The 27,384-nt window shown below is 36.3% G+C and overlaps 2 protein-coding genes across 2 annotated transcripts; one reads left to right on the top strand and one right to left on the bottom strand.

Annotated features, from left to right (window-relative positions):
- Positions 1 to 1,054: 1,054 nt before the first annotated feature.
- Positions 1,055 to 11,411, bottom strand: LOC129456327 (forkhead box protein P1-like). The gene is made up of 13 exons (XM_055222542.1): positions 11,256 to 11,411; positions 7,502 to 7,600; positions 7,134 to 7,157; positions 6,822 to 6,918; positions 6,275 to 6,392; positions 5,919 to 6,017; positions 5,724 to 5,811; positions 5,523 to 5,633; positions 3,790 to 4,015; positions 3,538 to 3,608; positions 3,224 to 3,325; positions 2,764 to 2,885; positions 1,055 to 1,076 (listed from the first exon to the last, which is right to left on the bottom strand). The coding sequence occupies exons 1-13, from the start codon at positions 11,409 to 11,411 to the stop codon at positions 1,055 to 1,057; spliced, it is 1,335 nt and encodes a 444-aa protein (XP_055078517.1).
- Positions 11,412 to 17,643: 6,232 nt separating this feature from the next.
- Positions 17,644 to 27,351, top strand: ppp1r3ab (protein phosphatase 1, regulatory subunit 3Ab). Its single transcript, XM_055222541.1, has 5 exons — positions 17,644 to 18,437; positions 19,736 to 19,794; positions 19,893 to 19,993; positions 20,881 to 24,825; positions 27,292 to 27,351. The coding sequence occupies exons 1-5, from the start codon at positions 17,644 to 17,646 to the stop codon at positions 27,349 to 27,351; spliced, it is 4,959 nt and encodes a 1,652-aa protein (XP_055078516.1).
- Positions 27,352 to 27,384: the final 33 nt, after the last annotated feature.

Raw genomic sequence — 27,384 nt, 5'->3', positions numbered from 1 at the left:
CTTTCTGATCATGGTCCCTCTCAATACTCACATCAGATTTTGTGGTTTGCATGCCATTTAATTTTAAATGCCCAGAATTCAGATAATAATCAGATTTTTGTGTGCATGTGACTGGAGCCAAATTTCCAATGATGCTACAAAATTACCCACAAACGTTCAAACATATCACTTTATTTTGAAATTTACAATGTCTGTCATTTTGAACCGTTCTTTTTTTTTTTTTTTTGCTATAAATGCTACTCCATATTCAAATTTTGCATATCTTGAAACTACATTCACAAAATTCTATATCTATATTTCAATAACCTATTCCATATATGCTAGGAAGAGCAATAGTCACACTATAGGTCCGTTGATGATTTGTTGAAAGTATTTAGAAATCAAATATAATTTACAAACAACAAAGTATTTTGTCTCCTCAGGGTGTAATAATATCCAAACTACAATTAGTATTCGATGCTTTACAAATAGGCCAATGGGAAAGATTTATGGACATTACTTAGTGACAATAGCCATTGCACCAAATCATATTTTCCAGACCTACAGCTGTATCTTTTAAAACAATGTTCTTCCTTTTCCTTTTGCAAATAGATGGAATAATAATAAGAACAGTGGGGTTCATTTCAATGGTTATTTTGAGTCACAGCATTGTCCCACATGGAAACAGGAATAACACATGCATGTCCCAAAACATTAAAAAGAAATATAGGCTCTTGGTCATTTAGCTGTTAAGTCAGTGAAAACATTTTATATACCATGTATAATTATCACTGATCATTCTGGACTTTGTCTCTTAAAACATTTATTTACAAAAAGAGTACATTTTGGCTCAGATTCACTTCATAAACATGTAAACACATACGGACCAATGTACTTTATGATTTATTAACATTTAACATAAATAGCAGTACTATTACTGAAATGCTATTTAAACAACAATATACATGTATTTTAATGGCATTTATTGTGATACAAAAATGCAAGTAAATAAGTTACAATGAACAAATTCACTTTCTATATGGCATAGCTTTGCTCCACAAAGACACAAACACGATTACTGTATTAAAGCTGGGGTCCTTGAATTTCAAGTAGATTTAATATTTAATAATAAATAAATAATAGATTTAATCACAAAGTGCTGCTTTTTGAATAACTATTAGCAAACAAAATATACTCATTTACAATAAGTTTGGTACCCCAGATTTAACTTACAATACAGTAAATACAATGGAAGATGAAAGTGCTTTTAAAATTATGAAAACTGCTATAGCTCATAAAATTATAAATTGTTTTTTGAAAACAGTGTAAAACTCTTTATGATTGATTAGATTCATACAATTACAAAGACAAAACAATGCAGGACACCATGTAGTCAATACTTGTTTGTCACAGTGAACTAAAGATATATGGCTTTTCTCTCTATTCTACACAATACATTTAATTCATTTAAACTTTTTTTACTTGGGACATATCATATTTGAACATAAAACAATACAAAACACACTGACTATGAGCAGTATTATAACATGTGCTTGTTACAGATCAGCCTTTGTAAATTATAAAATCATTCAAGGTCAACAAAGGGGTCATCGATTTCATTCGTTTTCAGATGCATTTCTGACAGAGAATCTTGATCTGTGGGTTTGAGGGACCTGCAAAAAGTATATTGTCATTAGTAGAGAGGGCAAGAAGATTATTTATTTGTTTGGGGGTTTTTTGTTTTGTTTTTTGTTTTGTTTTTTTTATCATCATGTGACATTAACTGGGGCCACTCAGAAAAAAAAAAAATATTAGTGCTAAATGCAAATATCACAATACAATATTTTACAACAAACATTATACCTGATAACAGACCACTCACTTTATATTACCTACACATTAATTAGCCTTAATAAAGCATGAACAAAGTCATGATGAAGAAATAGTGTATTAAGAATAGTTCAGCCTTAATAAACAAATTAATTGATACCCTAACGGTTAGGGTTAAGGTATCAGGTAGGGGTTAGGGCCTAACCCCTTAATGCAGCTTTTACTAAGCCTGGATGATTCTCATAAGTGTTTGTTAATCTTTTATTAGGGCTTAAGGTGTGGTTGTTCTAAAGTTGCACTGATCATTCTTATGTTACAAACAAAATCAAGTATTTAACTCACTCTTGAACTCGTGCAGATGCGTCTCGGTGGGTGTTTCTTTTCTCTAATGTGCTTCCTTGTTTTCTGTTGAAGAATCCATTTTTCAATCTTGCCACTTCAGCCAGTGCAGTCTAAAAACAATTGAATCGTTACATTCAGTGTGACATTATTTTACCCAGAGTCGTGTTTTTGGGTTATTATGAAATGTAGATGTGGACCTCACCTGTAAGCTGCTGGGCATTGGCATCCCAAATCCACTTTTTGTCACAGATCCAGTCCTGTAAAGTGAATAAGACACAAACTTATGAACTTATTACATTTTACATGTTTCTGAGAGAATTAGCTCTGATAATACTGCAATATGAAAACATTAATATTAACTATACTCTCAAATATAACTACCGCTTGCCCCAATTCAAATATATATTACACCCATATGCATATTGTTTTCTCTCAAATGTTGTGTTAAATGTTTTAAGTATCATATTTCAAATGGTGCACAAAGTAACTTTTCTAGTGGAGGCTCCACTGGCGGATAAGCAGGAGCTTTTAAGTAATAAAAACACCTGTAATTGAACACACAAATAGTTATCATATCATATAGTTATGGTACTGTATGTGTACCGTCTTTACCCTGTGATCTTCTGGGACCTCCTCCTCTGGTACTCCACCTCGTCCACAGTCCACACGGCTCCTTTCACATTCTCCACTCGAACAAAACACTTGTGCAGACTCAGGTTGTGCCGCACGGCATTCTGAAATAAGAAGAGGCAGGAAAATTAGACAGGAACACGAAATAAAATAATATATCCTAGTGGAAGTGAGTGACAATATATGAGTGACAGTATCTCAATGACCATATTTAGACAATAATATCCATCAGAGATGTGCTAAAATTGCACATAAATGTCATGGCTAAAGTTCATGTATTGCACAAAAAGTGAATGGACTGTAACCTTAACCATAAAAGTACAGAAATATCTATTTATACTTTTATTTGAAAGATTACACTGCAAGTTTATTTAACGTTTTTGCAGTCACTAAGTGTTTTTACTATAGACGCTTTACTCAGTATAATCCAAGTACTGCGTACCTTCCAAGTGGCGGCGTTGCGTCTAAAATAAGCGAAAGTTCGAGTGAACCAGTTGTAAATCTCATTGAGGGTGAGCTGCATGTCTGCTGCCTCCATGATGGCCTAAAGATAGAGAAGGTCAATACAAAGAGTATTGTTAATAAAATTATATTACTAGTGTTTGGAAGAATACTGTTTTTATAAAAATGTATTTAGTTTCAAATTCCAAATACCTCCTTTAAAATGCACTTCGTAATACATTCTAATACATGGTCCAATAATTCTGAATACTTTCACTTTGAGTTGAAACAGTTGTATGTTAAACCGTTTGATACCTGTCTGATGAGTGTGGCGTAGGTGAAAGGAGGTCTTATATCTGTGTTCTTGTAGAGTTCATATTCTTTCTCTAAAGAGGAAAATAAAGCAGAGAGCAGATATACTGTTACTTTATTTATTCATTTTTAGTGAAGGCTGCTACAGTGATTGAAATTTTGAAATAATCATGTTTGATCCTAAACAGGCCTAATCACAGTCTAACACATGGTAAAAAAAATCAGTTTGTTGTTGATAGTTATTTTCAGCTTGACCTGATGACAGCGAGTAGACCAGCGGGTGCTGTCGTATTGCCCCAGTGCAGGGTGAGTCTGGTGCCTCCTCCTCACTGCTCTCAGAAAGGACCCTCTCAGACAGGACACTCTCAGACAGGACACTCTCAGACAGGACACTCTCAGATGGGACGCTCTCAGGGTCCAGAGTCTGTGCAGAGTCCAGACTGACCGAGGTGAGCTTATGAGCGACCAGCACAGAGGCAACCTGAGGCAGAAGACACATCACACAAAGAAGCAGTCTTACAGGTGGGGTATCAGCTTCACAGTGTTTACGTGCTCACAAAAGTCTTTTTATTATCTGGATTTCTGGACCTTCAAGATTATTTGCAAACTGTAAAATATGATGTGAGTAATCTGAGAGATCATCATAGAAAGAAATCTGATTACTCGCTTCAGATTTTGCTGTTAAATCTGTGGAGATGCGAGTCAAATCATATTTTTAGCTGTAAAAACATATAGTGAATAAGTGCAAGATAGATAAATTTGATGTCATACTGTAGAACTTTCCAGGTATAGCAATTTAATCAACATGGAGATAAGCAGGTGGCAGACTCCCGTCAGGCAAGTTACATAGTGCAGCTTTAATGGTTTTTTTTGTTCATTTACTTTTTTTTTTGCTGTAGTTTTTGTCAGCTACAATATTAAGCTGGCTGTTACCATGACAACACATATTAGACAACACAATTAACACATTAACAAAGGGTTTAAGAGCAGAGGAGACACCAGACAGATGCGACAGACTGTAACAAAACGATCGGACACGCCGCTCAAACAGAGCCTCTCTAAAATCACCAGAGGAAGAAGACAATTACGGATAATTAAAGGGTGAAATTGTTTGGGAGTGTTGTGATTACGGAGCAGTATTTGTGATATTAACAGCTGATTAGTTTGTATGTTAAACAGAGCGTGTCTCAGGCGCTAAACATAATGGACCCATCTGGCACAGCTGCAGACACTTGGAGCTGTGAGAGAAGGAAAGTAATAGTTTAATATTTTCACTGATAAAATGACAGTCTTTATGATCATGAGTCATAGTTCCTTACATTTGCATCTAAATGTTCCATATATTTTAAAGACTTTGTGGTATGCTACTTTTGTAATGAATGCATGATTTTTTGTGTTCAATTCAATTTATTTTTGTGAAGTCCACAATCACAACAGCAGTCGCCTCTTAGGGCTGAACATGAGAATTAATTTAACCAACAGAAAGTTAGAAAGTCAACAATGAAACAGTATAAGTATAAATAAATAAAAATTTCAGTTCTAATTGCACCTGTGCCTGACTTTTATTTGTTTGTTTTTTTGCTCAGGAAGAAAGCCCTTCAGTCCATACAGTGTATTTTATAAGCATCTATTTATAAAAGGCTAAATGATAATGCATATACAAGAACTACCAGGGACAGATCTTTTATCCAATCAAACACATTGTTGGCTAAGACAGCTCCATTTGACAATCAGACAATTGTGTTTCTGTCATGGTTCAACAGAGTGGGAGAAAGGACCAAGTGAGCTAAAAGTTCATTCATTCTGAAACATGTTCTCACTCACGGTTCGAAATTGGGCACAGACCATGTCATAGTGTCAAGTCAACTTCAATGATGAAACGTGAAACCAAAACAAGCTATTTTCATGCCATAACTTTGTACATGTTTTCCTTACAGCTCTGTAGTAGGCTCGTTTCACGGCTCATTTGCCTTTGTTTCAGTCTTTACCTGTGCAGACAGAGGGTCAGCGGGTTTGTCCAATGGAGCAGGAGGAACCTCTAAAGAAGGCAAACGCAGGTGAGACATCATGGCCTGGAGACGCTTTTTCTCCTTACAGAGCTGTTCACAATCACACATGTAGTCAATATACAATAAAAAAAAAAACTAATTATTGGAGAACATTACCATTGTTTGATTAAACGTTTTTACCTGGACGTGGAGCTGTTGCACCACCTGCCGCTGGACTCTGCACTGAGCTGTGGTTTTATCATCCAGACTGTGGTCACTGTCCATGTGTCTGGAACAAAAGGTGAAGTTGTATTGAAAAGCAACAATACACATGCAGTTTTATGTTTTTAACTTTGACATATTAATGCAGTTCAGGAGCCGTTAGTTGAGACGTACTTGATAAATTGGCTGAAGTCGTCACAAACTGCATCACAGCCAGGCCACAGACACACACCATGACTGAAGAGCGTGTGTGCAGAGTCTACTTTAACAACACTGAAAACCACAAAAGAAACAAGTGCCATCCAAAAGTCCTAATCAAACATGACACACATTTTGGGAAAATAATTACTTGTGATTTTGGGACATGTAGTTTTAGAGTTTAAAGGGTGAAACAAACACAAGCAGATAATTCCCAGTGGGACTGTACCTCTACAAAGAACTGTGTGAGTAAGAAAAAATGTATTTGATGTTTCCCAAAATACAGAATATTTTGTTTTCCACTTCAGGTTGACTGCATTTATAAACTGTACCTTTTGGGATCAGAAGTTGGAGACTTGTGCTCACTGCTGTACTTCTCTGGTGGGATGTTATCAATGAATTTAGCTTCTGTTATTCCACTCAGAAGCTCCTTCCAAATTTGGTGAATTTCTGCAACAAAAATATCTATATTACCGGTACTTGTATTATAGTATTGTATTTATCATTTACTTTTATACTGAATATTAAAAGGAATGTACCCAATTTTTACATGAAATAAAGTACACAGCTCTTGGAGTGAAAATGTCTACATTTAATTATAAAGAGATTTATTATCAGCCGCAAACAAGCAAAGTAATGTTGTTATTTACGGGCCTCTGGAAGATGTGAAAAGTGCTTATCTGTCCAGAAAAAAGGGACCTAATGTGTGCACAAAAAAGACCAACAGAGGGCACAAGTTGTTGTTGCACTGAGTGGTAGAGCAGTTTTAATCTGGCCAAAATAGAATGTAACTGCTATTTTGTCAAAGTTGAGATATATAGAGAAAGATAAGCAAAGAATCAATCATCTGTCGTAATTTGATGTAGACAGAGTTGAGACCTGGAGGGAGGGCGGAGGAGGACACTGGCCTCTGGACGAGCTGCTGCTGCTGGAGCTGAAGGAGCTGCTGGAAAACCCACTGCTGAGAACTGGGGCCCTGAGTCAGAGACACAGAGGGACAGGTAAATGTACACAAGCACTGTGAAGTCTATGGAGCTACTGGTTAAATGAGACGTCATCTAAAACTATGGGCACTAGAATCTTTAGGTTGATATAATGGCGTGTTAAGAAACAAAAAAAACGACTCACGTCTTTGAGTTTCTTTCCATGGTGCTGTTTGAGGAGCTGCAGGTGGATCTGTTGTTGTTGCTTCTTGTAAAAATCTTTCAGATGTTGCTGGTTAAAAAAAAAAAAAAAGTATCTGCATGACCAATATCATGTATTGAGATGGCCGTTATATTGTCTACACACAGAACTGAAGATATGAAAAAATTGAAACAAGTATATAAAATAATACAATAAAATAATCATACTAATAATATAATAGTCAGAATGATAATCATAATAATAGAACAGCACTTTTTGTGCACTTTTGTTTTTAGTTTATTTATGCCAGATACTTGAATTTCAAGTAAGACATTTACAGACTTATGGCCAGATATATGGAGATTCATTTTGTCATCATCAATATCCAGTGTCATTGTACATCGTAGTTCATGGTTGTTATACAGTCTTATTACCTGCTGTAACAGTAGCGCCTGCTGTTTGTGCTGGAGCAGAGCCTGGAGCTGGTTTGGCGTCAGGAGCTGCTGCTGTGGAGCCATCATGGCCATCACCAACTGCACAGAAACAAGAGTCTTAATCATAGAATAGAATAGTTAGGAGGCTAATAATAATAGGTTGGGTTCACTGTTCACATGGCTTCACAATATGGCTCTTAGTTTAAAGTTGACCTGGAGGGCAGGTCACAATTCTACGATATCATTTGCCTATTAAAGTGTTAAAATGCTGCTGTCCCCGTTAATGGTTAATTTCCTATCCACACAAAAGAAAAACTGGCATAAAGTTCAGTGTCTTCGATGTCAGCAAAATTCAACTTTTTTCAGTTTAGTGAAGTGGTAGCATTAGAAATTGTATTGATCCACTGTAGCTCACACATTACAAAACATACAGAAAACATGAATAAATGGTAATAAAATTTGTAAAATATAAAACAAAATGCTAGTGTGACTTGAGTAATATTTCGCAGACCCAATAAGATAAGATTTAACATTAGTGGATTTTTTATTAGGCTATTTCTTTGTGAAACAGAGAATCACCCACAGAGTCACCCCACAGACCCATCAAATTCTACAATGTCATGAACGCAACTTATACCAATATAAGTGAAAATAAACAAGACAATAGACAGTGCAGGAGGCAAGTGTCAGTGTTAAACAGTAATTCACCTCCATGGAAATGTCTTCAGTTCAATTACCAAAGTGTTGAACCTTTGGAGAACATCATTACCGCAGATGTGTGGTGACCCTGAGCTGGAGCTGACCATATAATTAGGAACACAATTACATGCATGTTGTGGCCCTAATAGAAGTGTATGCGTATTAATAAAGCCAAACACTCACTGAATAATAATTGTACTTTATCCAAATAACGCTGGGATTATCAGCCTTTGTGCAGATGCAGTTTAACGTTACATGCAGTGAAATAGGGCTGAACGATTTGGAAAAATATCTAAATGCGTTTTTGCTGACAAGAATCGTGATTAGATTTGCGATTTATGTTTTAATAACAGGATTCTGTTCAAAGTCCACATTTAAAAAGGCTGAAATATGAACAGACAAACAAACACAATTTAGAGATAATAATTGTACTTCAAAAATGGTAGCCTTTGTGATTTGCTAATTGCATTTGAATACGATTAATCCTGCAGCTCCACAAACAAACTAAAAGGAAATAGTTGCCAGTTTCAAATATTTTCTTTTTATCTTGGAATTATCTCAAACATTGCATCTAAAGGCCAATCAAATGGTTTTATGGATGATCCCATTTGGATTTTTTTCCCAATCAGTACTTGTATGCTGTATTTATATTGTTGTGGATGAACGTAGCACATTTACTCGTCACTACTTGAAATTAAATGTATCTTTATGCAATATAATTTGTAGTATTTTGTCATCTATTGTAACAGTTTAAACAACCCCTCAGGTCTAGTCACATAAGTTGAAATAGAACAATTTTTGCACTTCAATGAAAAATGGGGAAATGCTGCTCTCAAGTGTCAGGTCTTGTAAATGTCATTAAGTTCTTTCTTTTTTCTTCGGCAAAAAACTGCATTTGTTGATTTTTTTTCTTAATATTTGCTAAAGACATTAAACATAAACTGTATTTGACCTGTGCACAGTGGTGATTCTGGCCAGGACAACTCATATAATAAATGAATTATCCATTGACCAAATAATACTGACATCCCATTGGTACTATTACATCTGAGGTATTTCTGTAGAAAATACAGCTATAGACATCACAAGTAATCTAATTAGCTGCAAAGATTTCCATCCAAACCATTTTGACACATATTTCTGAAAAGCCACTGACATAGCACCATCTCCATTATCCCGCCTCACAAATAAGCAGGTAACCATTTGTGTCGTGTGGATTAAATGCAAAACGACATTACACCGGAGAGGCTGGTCTTTTATCAAACCCGAGAAAACCTACCTCTGCTGTTAGGCGTCTTCATTTGAAATACTTTTGGACTTTTTTTGGTACGGAAAAGTTTCATATCACGAGCTGTTTTTGTGCTTTTTAGGTTGAAAATCACACTCCAGGATTCAGTGGCGTTCTGACATTGACACTTCATTATAGACGCTGAGAAATACCCCAAATTTATAACACATCTTAAAGCGAAGATACGACATACAACCGCGATTTCTATAGTGTTTCAGCAGAAATTAAAACAAAGTATATCAGTTATAGATTTACTTTTAGTTATAAGTTAGGAATGGCAGCAGTGGCTTGGCTGTTACAGAATTTGCCCATCAACCAAAGCCAGAAGTCAGTGGTTTAATCCCATCTACAACTACTGCATACATGTTTTATGTCCTTTGGCAAGACACTTTGCCCACCTTACCTAGTATAAGTATGGTGTGTGTGTGTGTGTGTGATTAGTTGGAAGGGCCGATAGTTCTTCTACCACTCTACTCCAAGGCCGTTTAGAGCCTCGCACCACAAAGTGAAGGAAAGTGAATGCAGATGCAATGTTAAAAATGCATATATACTAAATGCACTGACAAGAAAACCTTTATTATTTTTAAGTAAAATATATAACACCTACATGAATTACTGTCTCTTGTAACTGTATGTACATGTTAGACGCTCATTCAATTTTCTGGATTTGCCTTTTATCCATTACAGTGTATTACTGTATGGGGCAATGAGGGTATGCATTGTAGCCTTGTTTTGAACCAATTACCCTCTGGTCAGTGGGCAATGATCTACTGACAAAAGCGTGCTAAATGGTTCAAAACGCTCGCTGTTACTGGCGATTACATTTGCACTCAAAATCTGATTATGAACAGATTTCTGGTGTTTAAAATTGTCTTGATTTCTGATTAGATTTCACTGTTTTCATGTCATTTAGGAAATCCTAAAGGTCCAAAAGTCAAATATTAATCAGATTTTGTTTTCTTTTGAGCATGTAACCGCAGCCAGTGTTCCTGCAACTTGTCTGGCCTGTCACACACTCTGAGAACGTTCTAGGAGTGTGTGACAGAGCTCGTTGATTATGTATTTCTATTTGTGATTATTTGAAACAACATTTATACACAGGTAAAGGTTTATCTGTATAGGAAGAAACAGAACAGTCACCGTAAAACCGATATGTGCACTGTTTAGTAAAATCTTTCATAAGTTTATTTCTCCTTTTAGAATTTAATCTCAGGAGGAGGGCAGTACGAGTCTAATACTCAATGGGTGAGCCACTATTTCTGAATGAAAAAAATCAGCAAATAACTGACCACTGACCACACAAAACAGCTACATTCAGCAAATTCTAACATAAATTTTAATGAGAATTTTGACTTGCCAATGAAAAATGTAGTCTGCAATAAGTGTAATATGTTTTTTTCTCTCATTTCATGTGGGGAAACACAAACTAAAGCTGATGTCTTCTTATTTTAAGTGCTGTTTGACTTTTCCAAAGGCTAGGATGAGACTATTGTGTCCTTATTATTGTCCAGGAATAATCTTGTGATATTTTTGTTTTGTTTTAGGGTGCAGTCTTAATAATTAGCTTTCACTGAACACAATGCATAATAAAAATGTAATTTATTATTAACTACGTTTAAACATAAATAAATTATGTGAATGTCTTGCTTTGATATTGTGGTTCTATTATTCTTTGCACCATCTCGTGGGATGTGTCTCAAATCAAGTTTAGTACTATTTAATTCAGCTTTGTCATTTTCTCTGTCTCTGTCGATCCAGAGGACTCACCTGTCTGTGCTGGAGGCTGTGCCAGTTGTGAGCGTTGGTTTCACGGCAGGACGCCCCATTAGCCGCGCTCTCGTTCCCCCCGGTGTCGGAGTGAGAGAGGAGCGAGCTGACGGAGCTTTGACGAGCTGCAGAGGGGCTGAGGGGAGACTCGGGCATTGCTGGTACTCACACTGTAAACAACATATACAGTGAACGCAGAGGGAATCAACTTTAGTCTAATGGACATTTACTCATTTGGATAAAAAAAATTAAAAAAAAAACATCAGAGGGTTTTAAAATGTTGAGTGATGAATTGATTTAGGGATGGGAAAATACAATGAGAAATATAAGCACACATTAAATGTGTAGAAAAAAATTGCTCGCAAACATTTCAAGTTTTCATTTGTTCCCTCTTGAATCTTTTTCAAAATATAACTTTATTTTATAGTTAACATAACAAATAGATAAAAAAACAACACAATATTATTATTAAAATAATAACCATATTTTTTTTTACAAAATCACGTGATATTATAAACTACAAGTGGTTATAATTTTTTTCTCACCTCAAAATTTGAAACATTTAGCCAAAATGTATACGATCAACTTGTGCACACATTATACGATCAACTTGTGCACGCTTCAGACAATTACCAAACTTCTGTGAAAGTCATTAACATACATACATTTTCTGATGTGATATATCAGTATAGTAATAGTAATAGGGGTGTTTCTTACCTGTGTATCTGTGTAGCTGTATTGTGAGCAGAGCTGAAGTCTCTGTGTGGAGTGAGCCTCAGATCTGAGGGACTCCTCTTTTACCTGAGGAGGAGGAGCCTCTGTCACTCAACACCACAATACAACACACTACTAAAACCATTCATAATGCTTTGATAATTACTCATCAAGTATAATTTAGAAAACTCAGATGTGATGAGATGTTATTTTATTGAATCCTCAGAGTCATCCGAGGTGCTGGTTTAAATCCTGCTCGAGTCAGTTCATGCTGTGGTTGTGTCTTTGGGCCTTACACTTCATCCATCTTGCCTTGGTGTGTTTGTGAGTTATTATTGTGTAGAATATCAGCTACACGCCTGTCAGTTTGCCCCAAGGCAGATGTGGCTACAGAAACGGCTTACCATCATCAAGTGAGACTAATTAACTGAAGAACTGTAAAACCCTGTGAGAACTTTGTTAACTTTGAAAAGTACAATATAAATAAATCAAATTCATGCTATTGGTATAAGTGTTGAACAAAGGGTAAAAAAGGAAAGTGTTCAGGTAGTAAAGAAAAATCGTAACAGTTTTCCTCTTTGGTAAAGGGACTGTACCAAAAATAAACAAATAATCTTTTTTTTGGCCATATTTCACGGCCCTAGTGTGGATTTTTCATTCTTTTCCTTTCTATATTTACTTTTACAGTATTTTTTTGGTTGTGTTTGAGACTTTATTTAGCATTGCTGCATCTAAGAACAACAACAGTCAAAGCAGAATCAAAGAGCTATTTACAGTCCTTTTTTAGTCTTTTTTATCATCCAAAACAAACAAAAGGATAAGTGCTTGTGATAAAGGCCGTAACCCAGGTGATAGAGATTAAACACGTGCAGAAATGGAGAAACTTTATTTTAGAGCAACTTTGTAGATGGCATGTCAGCACTGTGGATCATTATTTTAATATTATTCATGGAAATTTGTTTTGTTGTTGTTGTGACTTATTAGACAGAACACAAGACAAGAGGACAGGCCAAGTGAACCTGTGCCATGTAAACAGTCTCAGTGTGAGCCAGGACATAAAAGTGCTTCATAAAATATATTTAGATCCAGTGGTGAGAAGTAACATGAACCTCTCTCTGTCTAAGACTCAAACCAAGGACCTTCTTGCTGTGAGGCTGAAGCACTACCCACTAAGCCACTGTGCACAATTTAATATAGGAATTTACTTTCACAATTCGATGAAAACATATATTTTCTTATTAGTGTATGCAAAGGCCATTAACTTCTCAGCTTTGGTGGCAGTTGTAAGTTTGTTAGCAACACCACAAAAATGTTAAATAAAAAGTATACATGATCTGGGATTTCAGAAATAATTTAGTACAAATTCCTCCAAATAATTACAATATTTACAATTAACAATTATTTTTGCTTCTAAAATTACAGTTATCCTTTGAGAATACATATATATATTCATCCCTAGATATGAAACTGTGAAAAGAACATTTTTAAATTGGACTCTATTAAGTGGACGTGTGCTTTATGGTTCCTGTTATTTGATCAGTTATATCATGAGAACTGCGTGTAGTCCAGTGTCTTGTCAGTAGTAACTAGCACTGCAGTGCTGTAAACTCACATGGACATACTGTGTCTCTGTACGTCTATTTATAAAACAGTAAATGGTGTTGTTTTGACAGGATTTGGTGAGATGTGAGTTCTCATGAGGGTCTCTGCCAGTCTGAATGTGCAGGTGTACTATATTCGCCTACTATAGTGGCATGGACCAAACTCTGATTTTATTTGTCTAATAATATTTACAAGAAAATGCATTTGAGTACATCTGTGTTATAAGACAAAGGAGCACAGGTGTGTTGTCTATGAGCTGTTGATTCTTCAGGTAGCATATATTTTAATTTTACCTCCTTTTAGTAAAAAAATAATCACAACTACTTTTCTAATTATATAAATATCTGAACAATTATCCTGATTATAAAAATGAGGATAATCGCTAATTTGAATGAGTGGAAATTTTAATTTTTGTTACATTTTTCCATAAACTTTTTGAAAAAGCCATAATCATATTGTTTTTGAAACTTTACGAACAAAAAGGGTTCACACTTATTATGTTAATTTAAATCCTTTGGATGAGCGCACACCTCCACCTCTTACCATGTTTAAGTGGCTGTTTTAAGACTCCCCTGGAGTGATTTATAAAACCTAATATAGAATTCTCTTATTGTAGTCACAGTTTTTACCCTTTATGGTCACCTTTAGAAAATCTTAGTCGAAATTGAATGTCCTATGAAAATGGGGCAAAAAATCTAAATAACTCAATAAGACAGTTGTCCAAACTTAAATGGGATGCAGAACAGATCAAATACTTACTTTTACTCACTTTGTTGACCTTAAATTTCAATCAGATAATTGACACAATACAAAAAGCTATAACGTGATGGACATCATTGACATCATTACTGCAAGAATAGAGAAGGTGAAGTTCAACCTTTTGCCAAGATTTCTTTATCTTTTTTTTTTTTTTTTTTTTTTTTAATTTCATTACTAATTACAAGTCCAGACTTACAGTTAAACACTTGGGAGAAGATAATATCGGAATTTACATGGGCCAGTGCCAGAACAAGGATCAAATTCTACTCCACTCGCTGTCTGAGAAGAGTGCACAACATCCAACATCACCCTGCGCACCATCTTTTTCACCTGCTGCCCTCAGGGAGAAGGTACAGGTCCATACGGGCCAGAACATCCAGACTGACCAACAGTCTGTATCCACAGGCTGTGAGGCTCCTGAACTCTGCCCCTCTCCCCTTTCGGCCCCTCTCTGCCCCCCTCTCACGGACAGAAACCACATCCAACTCTTAATAACACTGAACTGGTTGCATTGTTGCATTTTGTCATCATTCTCCGGTCCCTGTCTGTATGTGCCTGTTTTGTGCACCTTACTAACACCATCATGCTGCTACAAGAACTGTCTCATGTTGTACTGAAGCCACACTGGGTTAATATTTACACTTGGGTTTAAGGGGTAGTTATTATTTATGGGTTTGCACTTTATGGGATGCTCCAAACGCAATTTTGTTGTTCTTCTGTGACAATGACTACAAATAAATTGAATTGAATTGAATTGAATTGAAATTCCAAACACTACAAATGAGTAAAGATTATGATGGTTTGACCGTCTCTAACTTGAAAGAATATTATTATGCAGCTCAATTAAGAAATGTAGTAGTATGCTGGTGTTCTCCTGCCACATGGAAACACATTGAGTCGAGTCTGGGAAACTCTCTGCCAATGTCACAGTCAGGAGAAAAAAGGTGTGTAATAAGAGAAAGTGTATTGTGGAGAATACTCTAACGTGGCATAAAGTTATTAGAAAATCTCATATGCTGAAAGTGTTTGGGATCTTGAACTGGCCTTCTTCCTCCTCGAGGTTTCAACCAGGTGGGACAGACCCAACCTTTTCATTTTGGAAAGAAAAAGGTTTAACAGCCCTGTATACATTTGTGGAAGGAAATACTTTTAAATCATTTGAAAAACAGAATTCAACTCGGATAACATAGATTTGTTTAAATATCTATAATATATATGGTACATCATGGTGTCTAAAAGAATTTACAGATACTTCTGCCCCTTAAATCAGTGTCAAAACTGTGTCAAGGCTGCAAAAACAAAAGGGTAACCACAAATTTTATGACAAATCTAAATTGGAAGAGGAGCTGAATACTGTTTTGTCTGACAGTGATTGGCTTATGATGGGCAACACACAACAGGTACAAAATTAAAACCATTCTGGGACAATGATTCTACAGATTCTATTTTGACTTATGTTATCCCCAAGGATCCTAAGATATTTTTGTCAGACTTTCTGCCTGGAGATGTATTTGAAAAAGAGGACAGGTGCCTTTTTAAAATTCTGTCAGTTGCATCTAGAAAAGCAATTACAAGAAGGTAACTTAAAAAATGAACCACCTTGTGCGACTCATTGGCTCGACATCATAGAAAATATATATTCTATGGAAATATTCACTTTTTTTTCAACATCTTAAAGGACATATGCTTATTAAGCTTTGGAAAAATGGATGGAATATAAGCAAAAAGACACATAATCCACCTTTTTATTTCTCCATTATAATTAAACAGTGCCAAAGTTTTGAACAAAAATTAATGGGGAATATAGATATTTAAGCCCTGCCCACTGTTGTGCTATTTATGACAAGCTAATTCACTTCACTTACATCATAAACTACACTGTCCTACTATTAAATTGCCCTCTTGTGCTTTTTAGTAATGGGTCGCCTCTTGTGAAGGTCAGAGTTCAAACTGTTGGATCCCTGTCCCAGTGAGGACCAGCTGGTACACTGCAGATCCCATTAAACAGGTGTCACTGTCTGCAGACTGTAACTCAACCCCTCTTTTTTCCAGCAGGGGGCATTGTGCCACTGACTGAATACAAGTCTGCAGATAAGACCAATAATGTAAATATAAAATATATTTTTTACAGAGGATTGGTTCAATAATAACATCCAAACAACATTTATAAGGCTTTTATTTATGGATCACTTAAAATATCCAAATACCTAAATAGTTAGATTTTAATTTGCAGATAAACTTCCAACTTCCTATGACCAACTTTGTTTAACTCTTATATACACAGCATAACTGTATTTAATGTCTTTAGTTACCTCTACAGTGATTGTATTGACTTAAATTTCCATCCAGTCTTTAAAAACTGCATTGTGTTTGTTCTAAATGTCAACATGCTTTATTATTGGCTAAAACGCAGAGCTCAATAGTTCTTGTTAATTGAGGAACATAAATGCCTTGTCACATCACGCAGTCGCCATCTGTTTAACTACAGGTCTCACGGGACGGTTCTGGTCCCAACGCAAAAATAAAAATAACGTGCATGGATCTCATGCTCCTGATATTTATAATGACCTCCGAGGACGTGCTTGTCTCCACGCTGATATTGCTTTGCTTGGAATGTTAAACAGTGGCAATAAATTTATCTGTCTACATGGGGATGAGCAGGTAACACCACCAGGCCAAGTTACAGGCCAGACCTGTGGAGAGGCAAGCCTGCATACAGAAAAATGTTAACTCAAAGTATTAACTCTATGGAGACTAGCAAGTGGCAGTTCATCTGTGCTGATAGAAAATGTCTAAAGTGAATTCATTTCTTTATTTAATGTTGCTTCTAAATGTGGTGTCATTATTCAATCACAAATTGACACTTGGAATGACTTTAAACCACCAGATTAATATGACATTTTTGTGGAACCAGGGCCTGATGAAAAAATAATGAAGTTCAACATTTGTAGATTTGGTCTTTTCAGTCATAAAGTTTCTCCCATAGAGTCAGACTATACACCCCTGTCCTCCGTTTGAAATTGTGACAAGGAATTCTAAAATGCTGTGAACCCAACCTATTGTCCCACTTCTCCTTCTGAAGTGAAAGAAGGTGGAGCGATGGAAGGCATGATCTTTTCTGGCCCCGATCTGAGACGGCACTGTACATAGCTGGAGTCCCTTCTCTCCTATTTTTAGTCCTGGCCCTTGCAACAATGTCATCTGTAACCCTACTCCATCTGTTAAGTCATTCCCAGTATGTTGAAAGTCAGTTGCCAGAGACAGAAGCTATCCCAAGTTCCAGCCAAGCTCACAACACAGAGAGGAGCGCCGAATGGAGTTTGTGGGAAGTCGAGGCTCCTTTGCTGGGGGCTCTGGGCTGTTGGTGGTTCCTGGTCAAAATTATCTGGAAGTAGATTCAGACAATGATGATGAAGAGGTTGTGATTGGAATACGACCAAAATCTTCTCCCCAACCAAGAAGGAAGACCTCAGTTAGTGAAGAGGAATCAGATATTTCAGAGCCTCCTTCGTTGAGTGGGTCTCGTAGAGTGTCATTTGCAGACACTGTAGGTTTAAGTTTGGTGCAAGTTAAGGAGTTCGACAAATGGGATATCCCGCAGCTTCCTGACTTTTTGGACAGCACAAATAACGACGAAGATGAATATTTTATCTCACCTTTCAACTTCCCACTATCATTGCCTTCTGATGAGATTGTTGCAAAAGTTTTGGATCAGAAAGTTGAACTAGAAAGCATTGAGTTACTCCCCGGGACCACTATTTTGAAAGGGCTAATCCGTGTCCTTAATATCTCCTTCACAAAAGCAGTTTATGTGCGCACCTCTCTGGACAACTGGCTCAGCCACTTTGACTTGCTCTGCGAATACATCCCCGGATCAAGCGATGGGCATTCAGACAGCTTTTCATTCAAACTAACGTTAATGCCTCCGTTCGCAGAGCAGGGGGCTAGAGTTGACTTCTGTTTGCGATATGAGACACCAAACGGGACATTTTGGGCCAATAATAGAAATAGGAACTACGTGTTGTTTTGTTATAAGAGGAAGAAAGAAATTCAAGACAAGCCGCAAAGGGAACATTTGAACAAGAGGAGCTGCCTCAAGACTGTCAGGTGAGAATAATGAACTGTGCAAGTTTGAGGTTTTAAATTGCATAACTAATTGCTTTTGTGCTTGGGTTGGCAACTTGGCAAGGTGAATGCACTGTAATAGATTGGGTTCATGTGAAATAATATACTAGTGCCCACATGCTTTGACATTGAGCTGGAAGGCAGGTCATAAATCTAAAATGGGTAGAATTTGAAGTTTAAAGGACAAAATGCAGATATTTTACCCTGGATTATGGTTAACATCTCTGTAGTTACTGGGCCTATCCATGTGAAATAAAAACTGGTACAAGGTTCAATGTCTTAGTTATAAGTAATATTATACAGTCACTTTCATTCATTTGTGCTGAAAGAGATGTTGAGCATTGTGCCCAGTGTTTCATATGTGTAAGCCCAGTAATTACAGAAATAAACCATAAACCAGGACAAAACATTTGTACTTCATGAGTTTAACAGTAAATTCTGCTCAAATGAAATGCTGTGATGTCACTTGAACCCAACATATCTGACCTTTAGCTGCTTTGACATTAACTTTATGTGTGCTTGTGTCTGTAATATGTCTCAATATATGTCTGTGTAGATCTGGTTTCTACAACACTCTGTAGATTGTTATGAGTGGATTTAGATTAGCTTGATAAAGTTTATTTAGAAAGTTGCACATCATCAAATTAGAAAAACATGGAAAAGCAAAGTTCCTGTTCATGGTTTTTTCCTGTTTTTCTTTGATGCCATTTTGAGTTTTCACCTTTTAAAACTTGCAATATTTAGTTTTGATAACTCTACTAATAAGACCAATGCACACATCAAGTCAGCTATTGTATTAGCTTCAATAAAATAAAGAAATATGTGAAATATATATTTTACTCTTTCACTTTAAATGTGCTTTATGTAACTTGTCTCCATGGAGATATGATTTATTTGCTTGGAATATTTCACAGTCCGACATTAAACTTGTATGTCTTGCAAAGATTCAATCACAGGATCCAATTGGAACTTATTACCAAAAAATCTGGCTTAGTGGTGTCACCCGATTGTCTTCATGGATATATGAAAGTTTAATGACATACTGTGGAACATTCTGAGCGAAGAAATAACATCTCTGCCAGAGCTCTCTCCCTAAAAAATGACATATTACACCTTGAACCACTTTACCAAAAAGTAGTTCCTGTAACATTCTGATCTATTGTACGTTGGTCTTTACTCTTTAATAACCTATACTTTGTTTTAATTTGGGTGTTTTTTGCATAACTAAATCTAAATGTGTTTGTATAAATCCCACTCATAACACTCTCACTAATTCACAGTCAGAGCTTCTCCGTGGATGAAAGCATGTCTTGTCCGGAGAGAGAAAACCATGCACCAGGTGATACTTACTATTACTATTTAAACTGAATGTTTCGTTAAAGACTTCTGAAATGCAGCGGTTCATAGATAATATAATATAAATGGCTTTGTCTTTAGATGTGACAACGCAGCAGAAAATCATCATTGAAACAAGTCAAACTAGTGCCCAAAGTGACAGCAGTCCAGTGAAATCTGAAGAAGAGGCTAACACATTACAGGTGAGAGAATGGAACTGTTCAATAATGGTATTGTATTGGGTTTACACATATATTGATTTCTTTTATGTGACGTGCTTACATAATTAACTGAACATTTCAAAGTTAGTTTTAAATATAGTACCTTGTTCAGGCTCATCTGCGCTCTCTGGTCTTCTTCTGTCAAACCAAAGCTGGCACACTATCTGACAAAAGCAGCGTCGATAGCATCTAGTGGTAGAGTGTGAGAATACAACAGGCCCTATCAAATTACAGATGGTAGCTTTAAGTTGAAGTGAATGTATTTTAGGTAAGATAAGATAAACCTTATTGAGCCCTGTGGGGAAATGTTTCCTTTCTATGATACTCAGACACCTGTCAGGACCAGCTGAAGCCAGACTTAGGGTACTAGTTTGGTTAGAGCTGTAAAAAGTAAATAGGGGTTAATTAATGGCAGGGGTTCAAGTATAACACAAACAGTGAATGGGCTGGACATGCTGGTTTTTTTTGGTTTTATTTCACTTTTTTGCAGTTTTTGGCAGTTTTCTTATTATAGATGATATACTTGTTGAGTAGACTGCAGACCTGGCCTGACCCTGGTGTACTCGTGTCACCTGAGTCCAGTCACATCTTGTACTACACTGACTCAGCTCTGCTCAGCGTCAGTCACACCAGATTCTGCTCAGCCTTTTACATCTGCTCTCAATCTGAAAATATTGTTCAGTTAAAATATTGTTAAAATCTGCACTTTTATTACAGATTACGCACAGCAATTCAAAGTGCTTTAGATATAAAAAATGGTGTGTTGAAAGTACATTTGAAATTGCAGTACAATTATTACCGACAAGAAGTCACAATTTTGTCACTGAAAGCTCAAAAAATTGTTATCACTTTTTGTTGATGTTGAACAGGGGGAGAACAGAAGAAACCGCAATCGTCGAAATCGCAGAAAAGCAGCGCGTATGGCTCGGGTCAGGGAGCACATGGCTCAAAAAGACTTGACATCACAGGACAGTGAGACCCAGGCACCCCCGGAACAACATATCCCAACGGCACAGGAGCAAAACCAAAACTCAAAACTGTCAAATCCTAAAGGAAGTGTTGAATTTGACTGCACTGCTGATGGGTCACTGTCGAAGGACTCAAATTGTACGAAATATGAGAACTTCAATCTGGCTGAGGTTGTAGCAAATGATAGTCGCTGTGAGAGCAAAGACATGCCAAAAGTAGCCACTGCACTGCATCAAAATACTGACAACTTTGTCTGCACCGGAGAGGAGACAAGTCTGGAGGTGGCCAGGTACTGCGGACATCATTCAGGAGAGAGGGATGACAGCAAAAGCCTTGTTAGCGATTCCAGCGGCTTCGCATTTGGCACTGTGGTTGCGCCACTTTACCAGGAGGTGTCCGGGAAAAGAGTGGGGAGTCAGCTATATAGTGAAATATACAACACATCAGAAACAATGAAGGAACAGCAAGAGACAGAGGAGAGGAGCAGCAATGCAGAAATAAATGTTTGCAAAGATATAGGAGGTTGCTGCAATGATGGGAAAGTTGAAAGCAGTGAACAAGTCGGGGCTACTTCAGGCAATGATGAAATTATAAACATTGATACTATTGATGCTATTGAAAAGAGCACCTCTGAGAAGATTTGGGACTTGGAAACTGAAAATAGCGGTTTGAATTTAAACCATCAAGTACACTTAGAAAATGACAACTCTAGCAGTCGTATTGACATGAATACGGAAGAAACTTTATTGACAACCGGAGCACAAGATAGTCCATTTGAATTTGAAAAACAGCCTTGCCAGAATGTTATTAGTGACATAATTGACCCAAATATGGACAGTAGTGATCCCAATTTAGCTTTACCACCACAATGCAATGTGTTGTTTCAAGAGGCAAATGCAAAAGCATCTTTGCTTTTTCAACTTTCTCAAAATGAGTGTTTGCAAAATGAGACATCAGAGAGCAGTGATGGGGTTCAAATTGGGATGACATTAGTTGACAAATCATTGGCTACACCATTACTAGATGCCTCTGGAAATTCTAAGGAAAATGTATCTTTGCTATTTCAGCCTTCACAAGATGAGGAGTTGGTTGACCAATCTGCCAACATTAGCAATGTGATTCATGATCCAAGTCTGGTTCCTGAAACTTGTCCAATTGTATCACCAAGTCATTTATCCAAAACATCTGAAGAAAACTTACATATGAACCCCCAGATTTCACAAAATGGATGTTTGCTAGACCTTTCTACCCAAACTAGTAAAGCTAAAGATGAAATAAGTCTAGAATTTGAAGACCAAACTAGGGCTGTATCACCAAACCATATCTCCGAAACACCTGGAGACGCTGATCAATCTTTATCACTTGAACAACATTTGACCAAAAATGTGTCAGACCAGCCTGCGAACATCAGTAATCCTATCAATGAACCAGGTCAAGACAGTGAAGCCAGCATTTTAATTGTTTCAAGCCATGTATCAGCAATATCTGAAGACAAAAATACACAGTTGACCTTACAGCTTTGTCAAAATGCTGATTGGTCCGACCACGAAAACAAAAGCATAGTGTTTAAAGACCAAAGTGTAGCTATATCACCAACCTGTACTTTTCCAACTCCTGAGAAAGGAAATCTGTTTTTATTACTTGAACAAAATAAGGGTTTTGTAGACCAGCCCAACAACAATAGTGACTTAACAGGTGAAATAAATCTTGACAATGACTGTTCTCAAACCCATGTAACCAAATTATCTATTGAAGAAAACACGGCTGATGTTACTACGGTGATCACACAATCCTATCAATGTGAAATACCCGAAGAACGGAATGTATTGCCTGAGCAAAGTGAGAATTTGGAAAACAAGTCAGAACAAGAACATAACTCTACAAGGATAACTCAATCACAAGAATTCGATGAAAACGTTGACGAAAATGCATGTTTGTTACTGGGAGCAAGTAGCTGTTTGCAAGACAATTCAAGTAACCATAGCGACTTTATGGATGAAGTGTATGATCGTGATGCGGATTGTGTAACTGTACCATCCAGCCAAGTATCAAAATCATGGTCTCCTCAACAGGCTCAAAATGACAACCTCACAAACCCGGATGAGATAAACATACAAAATGATGAAAAAAGCTTAGAGATATCAAATTTTGCAATATCTGATGAAGAAAACAAAAAGCTGTCCATACAAGTTGAAAATGAAGGTTTGCACGACCAGCTCGACAATAGCAATGACCCTATAGTTGATCTTGCACTAGATAAAGTAATGGGCAAAATTGAAGCTGTACAATGTCAAGAAACACATAAGGAAGAAAATGCATCTTTGCCTTCTGAAGATTTAAAATGCAATCGTATACTTTTGGTAAACCAGCCAATAAACGCCAATGACCTTTTAGCTCAATCAGAACTAGTGCTGGATTTAACGGCAGCTGTATTTGAAAAAGAAGAGAAAAAATGTCTTGCAAATATTGCATTAGAAAGCCATGACATTACAGCAAATCCAGGAATTACTTTTGAGGATAAATCAGAGGTTGCAGAAAGTTGTGCAGAGACTGAGCTACAAGATATAAGCAAACGTAATGAAGAGAAATTAAATGAAACTGTTGAAATGGATAGACAATTGATGGTTGATAATATAGTTGATGATGTAGTTGAGTCAGAAACAAGGACTAATTGTAACAAAGATGACGAAATTACAGCCTCTGAAAATGTAGCACACTTTGAAATATGGTCCCACATCGAAACAATGGAGCTTACTTTGGAAGATGAGGCTAAAAGCTGGGAAGTAATGGTTGACGAGGAGCAAGAAAACTTAGATATTTTAACCACAAGTGAAGATATTGAGGATGTTATAACAAGTTTGAAGGAAGATGACAAAGTAGAGAGTCTAGATTCAAAAATGGGCAATGTAGAACTGTTAGAAATTGCTAGCGCAGTTGGGATTGACGGTCAAAATGCAACAAAGGATATTCAGACGAACCTTGATGCACTGGATGAACTTGAGACTGCACAAAAGGCAGGAGTAAATAATGATGGAACATATTTTGAACCAGTAGAAAATGACAAATTGGACAGTCTAGATTCAAAACTGGACACTGTAGAACTATTAGAAATTGCTAGTGCAGTAAGGACTGATGTTCATTATGCAACAGAAGCCATCTGCAAGAAAAGCGATGCATTGGATGAATGTGAGAATGCAAAAAAGTCTAAAGTAAATAAGGACACATATTTTGAACCGGTATTCGAAGTTGAAATGCAAAGTTTTGCAGAAAATGTGGAGGGTTGTGCAAGTGTAAATGAGAAACAGTTGAATGAATGTATTGAAAGCAACTTAATGGACTCTGTGGCCAATTTGCCAGTTTTTGAAAACACAGATGTTGACTATATAGGGGAAGTGAAAGTCAAAATGCAATTGAAATCAAATGAAGAGGAAAGGTTTAAAATACCTCCTCGCAGAGCTAGGAGTAACATACCTGCCCGAATGGACAATGTGCAAAAGGGCATTCAAAGTATCCAGGTGGAAACAGTGGAAGAACCAACACATATGCCAATTGAAATAGGCAACACAGATTTGCTTTCAAAAGACACCATTGATAATACTTTTGAGTTGAAATATGATCAAAATAGCGATGACAGTAGCACTTCTGAGTCTGAATCCGATTCTGAAGATGAAATGGAACTGTACATGCATTGTCTGAGAGCAGTTTATGGGCAACAGAGCTCTCCAAAAGCCTTAAAACCAGAACTAAATCGAGATAAAGAGTTCAAAAGACTGCCTTCAATCAGGAGTAAACGCTTGTCAACATCATTACCGTCCATTAGTGAATCTTTAGATGAGGAACAGCCTGTAAACATAATTGAGCCATTAAAAAACATACAAGAAAAAGATAATGAGACAGTCGAAGCTCAACCTGTAGCTCCAGTTTTGCCTGATTCAAGTCGCAAAGAGGAAAATGATAATTATTTGTGGTGGAAGCAAAATATTTCCTGCAGGAATATCCTAAAATCATTGCTCTATGCCATATTGGTAGTTCTTTTTTTGGCAGTGTCGTACCATTATGATTTTATAGCCTGCTTTGGACTATATGTGATATCAGTGATCTGGCTCTTTTTTCAAGGTGAAAAGCAGACAGAAAAAAAGAACAGTTAGCTGAAATATGATGAATAATAAACATGAGCAGGCATAACATTAAGTCTATAGCGAACATCCTAGACTTATTTTGTGTTCACGCAGTTCTGGTGCGATCCTGGTTTAGGTCTAATGTAGAGGTGGTTTTGTCATTTTCTAGTCCTGATTTCGGCCTAATCTAGTCTTGGTTTATTTCCGGGTGTAGTCCCAGGTTAGGGTTTGTTTTAATATGTTGTCTTTGGTAAATTTCGTTCAGTAAAGGTAGGTTCACACTAGCAGACACTAGCAGGTTCACATTTGTTTGCTATGGCTCAACTGCACATAAGTACTTGAAAAGCCATAAAATATAATACTTAAAATATAATATAATAATATACATATTTTTTATACGCTTAATGGAACTGTAATTGAAAGGGTTGCTAGCCATAAATCTTGGGTTTTGGCTTGACGAAAACATATCCTGCAAAATACATATCTCGGAATTATAAGAATTTAAATTTAAATGATAAACAATTTAAAATCAAAATTAACATTTCATTATAGAAACAAATCTTGTATCCCATTGGAAAATAAATTGTTCAAGTAACCTTTTGCACTGGAGTATGGAGAAGTTGTACATGCAGACTTCAGCCTTTACTTTGAAATATTTAGATACACTCTTTCAAAATGTGTTTATAAGGGACTATGACAGTGGACTGCCTGAATATCTCACTTGCTTATTGAACTTTGATATGGGAACTTTTAAAACAAGATCTCCTGATTGTCTCTGTCTAAAAACTGGCCACACCTGAACTGAAATTGGAAAAAAAAAAGCTTTAGCATGAGGCAAAATAACCTAAACTGGATGCATCGGTGCCACTAATGCACTTTAATAATGAGGTGACAAATATTTATACACTTGCACCTGTTGTTAATGTTTTAAATGGATTTATGTAATTATTTGTTTTGTTTGTACTGTATTTTAACAAGACGTTCATGAAAAAGAGAGTCAGGTACTCTCATTTGGCTCTCTCTGTATAAATAAAGATAAATGAAAACAAATGAAAATGAAATAAAAAAGATATATGTTGCATATAATGATAAAAAGCTTAATAGATGCAATATTCAAGATTTTCATATGCCCAAAGCTAGAAAAGTGAGTGGCATTCAGTATATTAAACATACATATAGCAGATTTTGGAGGCAATAATGAGCAGGTTTGACAAATTGTGATGATTGTGATAAATATCCATCTGATGTTGTTTATTTTTTGTTTTAGTTCTAATTTAGCCCTGATCTAGTGCAGTGAGGTATTCTCAGTCTGCAGTGGTCAGTATCTGTCAAAAGGGGTCTCAGTGATTTAGTGAATCTATAGATCAAATAATAATAGTAATAGTAGTAGTAGTAGTAGTAATAATAATAATAATAATAATAATAATAATAATAATAATAATAATAATAATAATAATAATAATAATAATAATAATAATAATAATAATAATAATAATAATAATACAAGTTTGTAGCCCAGGCTAATTTGGCATATCCTCTGCCAGACTGTTTATTCATGTTATGTTGCTGCAGTGATAACATTACAGATGTTTTCTGAAAAGCCCTAGTGTATTCCCTATGGGAGAAAGGGAAATATTTTTGCTTTCATGTAAATAACAACTAAAGCCAGCAGATTATGGACCATTGCTGTAGCTCGTCAGATATACAGTGCTTTTAATTATGACGATTGATAGTATACTTCGTGAACTTAAACAACAATAAAAGAGTAATTGTTTTAAATCAATTAAAACAGCTTGTTTACTGCAAGTTGATTTAACACGTGGTTAGTGACATCTAGTGGCAATATTGTAAAACTGCAACTATATGAGGCTACTATAGTTACCGTATATTGTTGAACATAGGCCTCTGAGTCTTTCTAATTATCTTGCTAAGTACACCAATGTAGCCTGGTGTAAATTAGCAGCTCGGTAAATTAATATTAACTTTTAATGCAGATTATAATTTGTCTTTTATCAATGTGAAAGAAGACACATTTTTACAAGACAAAAATATTACTAAACAAAATATTTTTATTTATTTATTTATTTTCAATATAATTAATATACAGATATTCTGCTGTTAGGCGATTTGTTGTCTTATTTTTTACTAGGCTATGTATTGATCTTTTTGTGTCTGAAAATCGTATCCAAGCAGCGCCTGGAGACGGAGGCCTGCTTTCTGCGCTCTGATTGGCTGCTGAGCTGTCAGTTCTAGAACGTGCCCGTCTCCGCTGGCCAATCATCTTGC

This window comes from Periophthalmus magnuspinnatus, chromosome 6 (assembly GCF_009829125.3).
Source record: "Periophthalmus magnuspinnatus isolate fPerMag1 chromosome 6, fPerMag1.2.pri, whole genome shotgun sequence".
NCBI classification, from domain to species: Eukaryota; Metazoa; Chordata; class Actinopteri; order Gobiiformes; family Gobiidae; genus Periophthalmus; species Periophthalmus magnuspinnatus.
The sequence above is the reverse complement of the archived record's forward strand: the minus strand, read 5'-3'. Positions and strand labels throughout refer to the sequence as shown.

Excerpts from the sequence above, each read along its gene's own strand:
- ppp1r3ab (XM_055222541.1), top strand. The coding sequence starts at position 17,644 with ATGGAGTTTGTGGGAAGTCGAGGCTCCTTTGCTGGGGGCTCTGGGCTG. Across the intron at positions 18,438-19,735 it reads AGCTGCCTCAAGACTGTCAG|TCAGAGCTTCTCCGTGGATG; the intron begins GTGAGAATAATG and ends ACTAATTCACAG. Across the intron at positions 19,795-19,892 it reads GAGAGAAAACCATGCACCAG|ATGTGACAACGCAGCAGAAA; the intron begins GTGATACTTACT and ends CTTTGTCTTTAG.
- LOC129456327 (XM_055222542.1), bottom strand. The coding sequence starts at position 11,411 with ATGCCCGAGTCTCCCCTCAGCCCCTCTGCAGCTCGTCAAAGCTCCGTC. Across the intron at positions 5,812-5,918 it reads GACTTCAGCCAATTTATCAA|ACACATGGACAGTGACCACA; the intron begins GTACGTCTCAAC and ends CTTTTGTTCCAG. Across the intron at positions 5,634-5,723 it reads TGCAACAGCTCCACGTCCAG|CTCTGTAAGGAGAAAAAGCG; the intron begins GTAAAAACGTTT and ends GATTGTGAACAG.